The sequence below is a fragment of the Crinia signifera genome, chromosome 4 (genome assembly GCF_055691185.1).
Source record: "Crinia signifera chromosome 4, ASM5569118v1, whole genome shotgun sequence".
In the NCBI taxonomy this organism is placed as follows: Eukaryota; Metazoa; Chordata; class Amphibia; order Anura; family Myobatrachidae; genus Crinia; species Crinia signifera.
In genome coordinates, this window is record NC_139220.1 from 323393332 (window position 1) to 323403671 (window position 10340).

General features: G+C 50.1%; 1 protein-coding gene across 3 annotated transcripts in view; it reads right to left on the reverse strand.

The window, feature by feature from the left end:
- Window positions 1-360: 360 nt before the first annotated feature.
- LOC146075960 (very-long-chain 3-oxoacyl-CoA reductase-B-like) overlaps window positions 361-10340 on the reverse strand; it is a 15552-nt gene continuing 5572 nt past the window's right edge. For 2 of the 3 annotated variants that reach the window (XM_083185687.1, XM_083185684.1), the window contains 5 exons: window positions 7954-8021; window positions 7631-7675; window positions 6520-6554; window positions 5163-5244; window positions 1392-2307 (listed from right to left, as the gene is read on the reverse strand). In XM_083185687.1, the coding sequence (XP_083041813.1) occupies window positions 1957-2307; window positions 5163-5244; window positions 6520-6554; window positions 7631-7675; window positions 7954-8021 (581 nt within the window). In that variant the 3' untranslated portion in view covers window positions 1392-1956. The other variant, XM_083185686.1, reaches the window with a different exon arrangement.

Below are 10340 nucleotides of genomic sequence, written 5' to 3' on the forward strand. Positions count from 1 at the left end.
GGTTGTTTTTTCATACTTTACTATCCAAGTGGGCATAGAGTGGGAACATAACAGTGTGCGGATCACAGCGCGCCATGCCAGGGGACATGGTGCACTTATACGATTCCAATGTCGACATGTCAACATAGACACCAACTCATGTCGGTCTTATTAATTGTTCAATGCAAAACGTTCCAGAGCTTGTTTCCGATTTGCCATCGTATTGATTACCTCCTGACAGGACATCCCCTTTGGAATTGTATAGGGAAAGGGGAGAGGAAATAATATTGTCAGCTGATATATTATATCATGAAGTCTCTATAGCGGTTTGTCAGTGACGTAGGAATCTGCAGGTTATTAGTACGGGGGGGGGGGGGGGGGTGGTGGATAACAGACAATGAATCAGGAACTGGCATTTAGGAGATGACCGGGCAATAAGTCCAGTCCTCATTATGTACAGACCCCACAGACAGCAGCGTTGCAGAACAGGACAGAAGTAACTAATCAATAAAACCACCCCCTTCCCATTATTGCCATTTAATCAGGAGTCAGCTGTCAGAGGCCACCAGTGGAGAGGCAGGCGTCGGCGGTGCCTCCTCTGCCCGCTGCACCGCACTACTGCTTTTTGGATTTGCCCGTCAACCTGCTGAATTGTATCCCAAAGTTTACCAACAAGGGGAAGGAGGAGATGGAGTGCGGGAGGAAGTGTTCCAGCACGTAGCTCTGCGGAGAGAAGAGAGAGGGAGGAGATGTCACCAAAACATTGGCTGAAGCCCCATAACTGACCTCTCAACTGTCCCGATTTTCTGTGAGTGTCCCATGGTGGGGGCCGATATGGGAACCCCCTGTCACTCAGCTGCTCTGTCTATTCATGGGAGACAGAGGTGCTGGGAGCATGCCCCACAGTGATGACGAATGGGGGTGCTGCTCACAATTGTGGCATTCCTGTGACACCACGCCCACTTTTGGCACGGTCACGCCCCAATTCCGGGGCTTCAGGGATGCTATATGTTGGGAGGAATGCTCTGGGGTGCATAAGTTAATAATATTTGGGAGCCACTGGCCTAGAGGGAGACAAGGACCCGAATCAAGAATGTTACCACACACACCTACCTGTATAGAGTGAGAGAGGCAGCCGCTGGTCCGACTGGTGTACCCCACCGTGTTTAGCGCTTCCCTGGCATAATCAGATGATTTTTTGATAATAATATTATCCTCACCGTCAAACAACAACATGTTGGTGGAGACCATCAGTGGCAACACAGACTGCGGAGGTACAGTAAAAGCTGTCACATCCCTGCACACCACATACACGCACGCACGCATAGACATGACCTTACCTGTACTGTAATGCCACTCGATTTATATTCAGCATGGAGACCACGGGAAAAGTAGTCCACAAAGGCCTAATGGAGACAGAAAGCAGACTATCGTCACAACTAGAGGGTAACTACTACCCCTTTTCCACTTGCAAAAATATCCCGGGTTTTTGCACATGAACGCGCATCAACCCGGGATTTAGTGCAGTGTGAAAGGGTCTTTGAGGGATATCCCGTGTTCAGCATTCCGGGATCTCTACCCAGGTCCTGACCTGGGTAGGACCCGGAATCGACACGGGATGCGGCCAGTGTGAATGGTCCCGTACCCGGGATCGGGTACATGGGACTTTAAAAAAGCTGCTGATTGGAGCTTTGTTTGGGCTCACAATGCTGATGTCATCTTTAATCGCACTGGAAAGCGGAAGAGAAGCCCTGGACATGCGCAGATCGGAGCAGACGGGCATCATGGCAAACTGGACGGACCAGGAAGTGAGAGAGCTCCTGAGCATAAGGGGTGAGGAGGAGATAAAACGCCAAATTACTGGCACAGTCAAAGATGCCGTGGTTTATAAAAACATATCAAAGCTGCTTGAAGCCAGAGGCATGATCCGGACACAACAGCAAGTTGTCAATAAACTGAAGACCCTGAGAAAGAAGTTCATGAAGGTGCATGACAACAACCGTAAAAAGAGTGGGGCTGGCCGCATCGAGTGGGAATATTATGACATCTGCGCAACCGTCTTCGGGCACACAGCTCTCTGCAATCCTGTGAGTCTGTCTTCAAGTTCAAAGTACATTGCTGCAGAAACCAGCCAAGGCCCTGAAGATACACAGACAAGTGAAGTCTGTCACTCATCACCCCTGCTAATTGAGGACACACCTGATTGTAGTGAGCATGAAACATCCAGCCACCTGCCCAGCCCTGATGGCAGCATATCCGTCGCCGTTGAAGAGGTCGTGGAAGCTGCGACCAGTGACAGTGGGTTTCCACAAAGTGCCGTCTCCCCAACTTTGCAGAGAAACAGTAAGTTTATTTTTTAAAGACACATAGCACACTATAGGGTTAGGTTGGGGGTGGGGTGGAGGTGGAGCATAGGGTTATGCACAGCATGACCAAATAGTGGTCCTCCAGCAGTTGTGGAACTACATATCCCAGTATGCCTTGGCACTGTTTAAGCATTACCTAATAGCAAAACTGTGGCAAGGCATGATGGTACTTGTAGGCTGTGGGAAGGGGGTTTACAGGGTAAGGGGGGGGTGACATAATATACAGTTATCAAAGTATAACCTGCAGTGATGTCGCAGTGTTAAGCAGTGTGTACAAGGGCGTAACTACCATGGGTGCGGGGGGTGCAGCTGCTATGGGGCCTAGAGCTGAGAGGGGCCCATTTTGCCTGTCAAATTATTATATGCTTTAGCTTTATGCATTTTTTAGCATTAGGTGAGAAATAGGGGCCCTTACAAACTTTTGCTATGGGGCCCACATGTTTCTAGTTACGCCACTGATTAAATAGTTTCCAAAGCTGCTATTTTTATGTATGGTCATTTTCAATTTATATCTTATCTTTACAGTTTACAACGTTCCACCTAGAACGAAGAAAATGAACAAAGCGGGGCAAGCAGCTAGAGCCATGACAAGTGCCCTTGTTGAAGAACTCCGAGAAATGGACAATGCTATGTCCACACAGGAGAATGCAAGGATCGACAAATTTTTAGAGGCCGAGCGTGAAATGCAGGACTCATTTCTTTCTAAAATCCTGTCAATGCAGGAACGCATGAATAGAGAGGCTCTTGAGCGTCATAGGGAATTGCAGCAAATGAACATGGCGTTCCTGGAACGTTTGTTCAATAATCCAAAAGCTCCAAGTCAACACCGCAGCTCACAATACCCTGAACCGGGTTATTCCACATATAATCATGGATCATACTTTGGTTCAAGCAATGCTGCAAATGAGCAAACCTCAGAGTTTTCAGTTTTTCGCAATTTGTCTTAAAGCTATAGGCACATTTATTTAATTTTTTTTGTTTGTTTTGCACTTAAAGTGCCTCGGCACTAGTTTACCTCAGTGTTTATGTACCTGTAGTTCATTGTTTTGCACTTAAAGTGCCTCGGCACTAGTTTACCTCAGTGTTTATGCATACCTCCCAACTTCTGGCCGGTGGAAATAGGGACACTCGCGCGGCTTCGCCGCGCGAGCGCCCGAAAAGGGGGCGGGGCATATGCAAATGAGGGCGCGGCTTATGCTAATTAGCCGCGGCCTCATTTTCATACGAGAATAGACGCTGTGCGCATGCGCACAGCGTCTATTCTACTAGATTGGGGGGTCTGCCAACTGCCACCCCCCCCCGCAGCGGGACAATGCCTGCCGCGGGTGGGACAGCGGGACAGTACCCGAAAATCGGGACTGTCCCTCTAAAATCGTGACAGTTGGGAGGTATGGTTTATGCACTACTAGTACATTTTGTGTTGCACTTAAAGTGCTTAGGCACCAGTTTACCTCAGTGTTTACATACCCTCCAACATGACCCACTCCATTAGGTACAAAATGTTCTGCTCCTGGACTTCCCTGCCAGTGGCAGTTACAGAGGTTGGACTCCAGCATAGTCCACAATTCAAAGAGGGGGGTCACATCAACTGTCAGTGAGTCCAGGACAGTGATGTTTGGAGTGGCATTAGGTGTGGCTCCCCTTTTTGAACATTGGATTGTGCTGCAGCTCCAACTCTGCAACTGCCACTGGCAGGAAAGTCCAGAAACAGAGCATTTTGTACCTAATGGAATGGGCCATGTTGGAGGGTATGCGTTTATGTACCTGTAGTTCATTGTTTTGCACTTAAAGCAGGCATGTCCAACGTTGGCCCTCCAGACGCTCCGAAACCACACATCCCAGCATGCTCCGCCACAGTGTTGCTATTAGAGAATGCTAAAACTATTGCAAAGCATACTGGGATGTGCAGCCTCAAAACACCTGGAGGGCCAACGTCGGACATGCCTGACTAAAGTGTTAATGCACAACTGGTTGTGCATTCGGTTAGCTTGAAATGCTAAACTTCAAGCAATTCTTGTTTGGGATGGGGGGGTTGGGACGAGGGAGGTTGGGATGGGGGCGGTTTGGAGGGATTAGGGCGGGGGCGGTTGGGATGGGGGTGGTACAGGTGGAGGAGGGTTTCTTTATTGTTTTATTGTAGTGTCTATACAAAGGCAAAAGGAAAGGCAAATAAAAATTGCACCTACAATCCAAAGGTGCTAAACCAAATAAAAAAATTATAATTTTAAACACCCTTGTCATCACTTTTTTTTTAGTTAAAATGACCATTTCATATGGTATTTGCAGTGATTTCCCGGGATCAGTATGAATGGGGCTGTCCCGGGTCGATCCCGGGTCTGAATGCAGTGTGAAAGGGTACATTCCCGGGTAGTGTCCCGGGAAGCATCCTGGTACACATTCCCGGGTCTGACCCGGGACTGCAAGTGAAAAGGGGGTATTAATGTTCCAGCAAGTCACCTACACTCGGAACCCCAAAATAATTCCGAACAAGCACTCAATTCAGCTCGAAACCCCTAAGTTGTAGTTTGTTCATATTTCTGGAAAGCTGTGGTACATGTCCCTTCCTCTCTGTTGTGGTGTGGAGAAGAAGCACTCTGCAGAAGTTTGGTTTTAGAGGAAGAAGCTGATTCCTCATATCCTGCCTCAACCAGATAACGTGTGTTAGCCATAATAACAATACCAATTATAAATATATGTGGGGTACCACAAGAGGCCGAGCAACTTTACCGGCAGCCCATGCAGCCTTTCAATGGAAAAATGTTGAATTTGGGGAATGGACTTTAAAATATGTAACGATAGTAATAATAATATAGATACCTTTGTGGAACTGTATACAGTGAGGAATGGTAAAGGGCGATACGCAGCTTCGGATGCTATGTTTATTATCAGGCCTTTCTTCCTAGGAAAGAGGGAGACAAAACTTACTGACAAGAAGTATATTACCTCACAAAAAGCCATATACAGCGCATTTTATTACATATTTTTGCATCCAGCGCAGACCTGATCCCAGTGGGGTGATTATTCCCCACCCTGGATCCGCCACTGCTCAGTAAGGAATGTTAGACCAGTGAAAGCTCAGATGTCACGGGACCATGTTGCAGTTCCTGTGCACAGCATAGACAAAGCTGGGTTATGGAATAACCGAGGATTTCTTATTCAGTTCTATTTTCCTGATGGTCATATATGAGGTAGATGGGATTTGTTCTTACAGAGAATAGGTTGTAGGACTGAAAAAGCAGTGCGAGAAGAGGAATCGTCTGGGGTCACCCATACTTCCCTACTCTACCACATCCGGCAGGAGACACCTGGATTTTCAGGTAGTCTCCCGCACCACCGGAGAAGCGGCCACCACTCCTGCATTCCACCCTCTTCCTCCAAAAGTGGGCAAAACCAGGAAACCGTGGGTCCGGGAGGGGGGCGGGACCTAATGATGCAATTCTATGCCAATTGCTCAATTTTAGCCCCGCCCATATTCAAATATGCTACAATAGTGTTAATTGTTCCGCAAAAAGGGGGCAGGGTCTAATGAGGCAATGTGCTCGGCCCCGCCCCCATAGCTGCCCATCTTCTCTTTTCCGGGCATCTTGACAGGTTTAAAAGGTCAACATATGTTTTCTTGAGGTTTTTTCACATTCTTTTCAACCTCGGTGGGACCAGGCCCTCTCCATCAGAACCGGGCCCAGGTAAAAAGTACCCGATGGTCACATAGGACCAAACACAGAAAATGACACCCAAAAAACTTGTGTCAACCCTTTTTGTGATGACCATCTCCATATCGTCCTTTTGTACGATATGTTTTCCATGTCGACCTTTTTGTGTAAATGACTGTAACTCTTCTATAACACTCCCAGTGCTTACTGTGACTTCTCATGGGGCATCTTCTGCAAACTCCAATGTAATTCCCTACCCCTGGAACTCTCTCCCTCTCCCCATCAGACTCTCCACCTCTCTACAAAACTTCATAGGGCTCTCAGGACCCCGCTTCTTCCTCACACCCAGTCATCAGCCAGCTGTGGTTATGTCCCCTGTACTTGTCCTCTATTGTATTCAGCTGTGGGTCACTGTGTTGCTTATTCATTTATGTTCTCTGTGATTGGGCGCTGCGGATCCCTTGTGACGCCATATAAATACCGCCCCTAGTAATGATGGTGATAATCATAAATCAGACACATACCTGGCCACCATCTGAGGAAGGATAAGTCTGGTCATCTGAAAACAAACACAGAAGGGCATTATATGACTCTGCAGGGGGAGGAGCAGGCTCACAGCTCCCTTCTGTGTCACCCTGCAGGGGAGGGGCATGCTTATAGCTCTCTTCTGCTTGTGTCACCCTGAAGGGGGAGGGACAGGCTCATGGCTCCCCTCTGTGTCACCCTGCAGGGGGAGGGGCAGGCTCACAGCTCCCTTCTGTCTGTGTCACTCTGCAGGGGGAGGGGCAGGCTCACAGCTCCCTTCTGTCAGTGTCACCCTGCAGGGGGAGGGGCAGGCTCACAGCTCCCTTCTGTCTGTGTCACCCTGCAGGGGGAGGGGCGGGCTCACAGCTCCCTTCTGTCAGTGTCACCCTGCAGGGGGAGGGGCAGGCTCACAGCTCCCTTCTGTCTGTGTCACTCTGCAGGGGGAGGGGCAGGCTCACAGCTCCCTTCTGTCAGTGTCACCCTGCAGGGGGAGGGGCAGGCTCACAGCTCCCTTCTGTCTGTGTCACCCTGCAGGGGGAGGGACAGGACTATAGCTCCCTTCTGTCTGTGTCACCCTGCAGGGGGAGGGGCGGGTTCATAGCTCCCTTCTGTCTGCGTCACCCTGCAGGGGGAGGGGCAGCTTCATAGCTCCCTTCTGTCTGTGTCACCCTGCAGGGGGAGGGGCAGGCTCACAGCTCCTTTCTGTCTGTGTCACCCTGCAGGGGGAGGGGCAGCTTCATAGCTCCCTTCTGTCTGTGTTATCCTGCAGGGGGAGGGGCAGGCTCACAGCTCCCTTCTGTCTGTGTCACCCTGCAGGGGGAGGGGCAGCTTCATAGCTCCCTTATGTCTGTGTCACCCTGCAGGGGGAGGGGCAGGCTCATAGCTCCATACTGTCTGTGTCACCCTGCAGGGGGAGGGGCAGGCTCACAGCTCCCTTCTGTCTGTGTCACCCTGCAGGGGGAGGGGCGGGCTCATAGCTCCCTTCTGTCTGTGTCACCCTGCAGGGGGAGGGGCAGGCTCACAGCTCCCTTCTGTCTGGGTCACCCTGCAGGGGGAGGGGCAGACATACAGCTTCCGATATAACATGTATGAGGTAGGTAGAACACTTACGTGCACTGTTGACAAGATGTTGCAGTTAATAATGTCAGTTAATGTCTGTAGAAAGAAGAAATCTATTATTAACACTCAAATGACGTGGGACATACCTCCCCACTGTCCCAATTTTCTCCTGAACGTCCATTTCTTTGGGGACTGTCCGGCATCCTGCCTGGGGTGAGCAGTGTCCCGCAGTGGGGGGTGGGGGGGGGGGCAGTTGGGAGTCTATTCAGAGAGGCTGGGCTCATACAACGCTGGCCATTCCCCCCTGTAGCAAAATGGGGGCGTGGCTTGCGGGCTCCCCTTTGACTGAGACCACACCCCTTTCCCAGACTCGCCTGGTTTATTTCGGGCACATCGAGAAACATAGATGCCCCTGTGCCATACACCATGCCGACATTATTTACTGTAACAGAGAATCACGTCAGTAACTTGGTGTTGCCATTACATAAGGTGACAGAAAAGAGAGAGAGAGAGGAATAAAAGAGGGGAGAGAAGCCACAGAATGACAGAAAGAGAGAGAGAGAAAGAGGAAAAAGAGACATTGTAGCGGCCCCCGAGGGCAATCACTTACACGGCGTGGGTTTTGCATGTAAATGACGGCCCCTTTATAAAACCTCAGCGTTTGCCCGTTATCCCGCACAGCCCCTGAACTGTGAGGCTATTAGATTTGGTCCATAGACACAGTTTGGAGAGATTACATGGGTGATTAATGGATTGGGGGAAATGGAGAGAGGTATAGAAAAATTTGTGACATATAGCGAGAGAAAGAGAGGGACAGATAGAGAGGGGGCAGAGTAAGCTAGGGGACAGAAGAAGAAGAGGGGACAGCGGAAGACAGGGGACAGAAGGATACAGGGGACAGAGGAAGAGAGGGGACAGAGGGAGAGAGGGGACAGAGGAAGACAGGGGACAGAGGAAGAGAGGGGACAGAGGAAGACAGGGGACAGAAGAAGACGGACAGAAGAAGACGGGACAGAAGAAGATAGGGGAGAGAGGAAGACAGGGGACAGAAGAAGAGAGGGGACAGAGGAAGACAGGGGACAGAGGAAGAGAGGGACAGAGGAAGACAGGGGACAGAGGAAGACAGGGGACAGAAGGATACAGGGGACAGAGGAAGAGAGGGGACAGAGGAAGAGAGGGGACAGAGGAAGACAGGGGACAGAAGAAGACGGGACAGAAGAAGAGAGGGGAGAGAGGAAGACAGGGGACAGAAGAAGAGAGGGGACAGAGGAAGACGGGACAGAGGAAGAGAGGGGACAGAGGAAGAGAGGGGACAGAGGAAGACAGGGGACAGAGGAAGACGGGATAGAGGAAGAGAGGGGACAGAGGAAGAGAGGGATAGAAGAAGAGAGGGGACAGAGGAAGAGAGGGATAGAAGAAGAGAGGGGGCAATGAGAGAGAGAGGTCAGAGGAAGCTAGGGGACAGAGGAAGACAGGGGACAGAAGAAGAGAGGGGACAGAGGAAGACAGTGGACAGAAGAAGAGAGGGGACAGAGGAAGACGGGACAGAGGAAGAGAGGGGACAGAGGAAGACGGGACAGAGGAAGACAGGGACAGAAGAAGAGTGGGGACAGATAAGGGGAGGGGGTACTTATGTAATATCTGGACTCCCGTTTTTCTTATGAGACCGTGTCCCCTCGCGGGCTCGCTGCGCTCACCACGCTTCAGGCACGGTGGCTCGCTGCGCTCGCCACACTATATAAAATCAACTCCATGCGTAGTTAGATAGTAGGGGTATGAAAAAATGGGGTGCATTTAACATGGGAGTCCAGATAATACATAAGTACCGGGGAGGGTTATGGTTATGCAATAAGGGGAGAGTTACGGTTAGGTTATAAAAGGAGGGTTATGGTTAGGAAATAAGGGTAGGGTTATGGTTAGGAAATTAGGAAGAGAGTTAGGTGTGAGGAGGATAGGGTTAGGCACTAGTGGGAGGATCTGGGTTAGGCACTAAGGAGAGGTTGGGGTTAGGCTCTAGGGGGGAGGGTTAGGGTTGGGTTCTAGGGGGAGGGTTAGGGTTATGCACTAGGGGGAGGGTTAGGGTTGGGTACTAGGGTAGGGTTATGCACTAGGGGTAGGGTTATGCACTAGGGGTAGGGTTATGCACTAGGGGGAGGGTTAGGGTTGGGTACTAGGGGTAGGGTTATGCACTAGGGGTAGGGTTATGCACTAGGGGTAGGGTTATGCACTAGGGTGAGGGTTAGGGTTTGGCACTGGGGGGGGGGGGTTATGCACTAGGGGTAGGGTTATGCACTAGGGTGAGGGTTAGGGTTTGGCACTAGGGAAAGGGTCAAGGTCAGGGGCCTAGCCAGATATTTGTAAGCCCCATATCAAAAGTTTGTAAGGGCCCCCTATTTAGCAACTGATGGTAAAAAATATATATAGCACATATAACTTGACTGTAAAGATGGGCCCCCTTCAGCTCTGGGCCCCATAGCAGCTGCACCCCTTGCACCTATGTTACACAGCTCTTGATAGACAGCACAGCCCCCGCATAGATAGTTGGCACAGCTGCCCATACACATAAACCCTGCCCCCAATATATAGTCAGCACCAGGGTTATTTCTAAACAATTAGGGTTCCAGTGCAAACAGAATAAAAATGCAGCCCCCCATAAATAACTTGGTATTTAAGAAATTGCGCACGCTCCCAAAAAGGGGCGTGGCCTAATTATAACTGACGTGGTCTAATTATAAGAGTGTGAACTAGCAGGAAAAAAAAA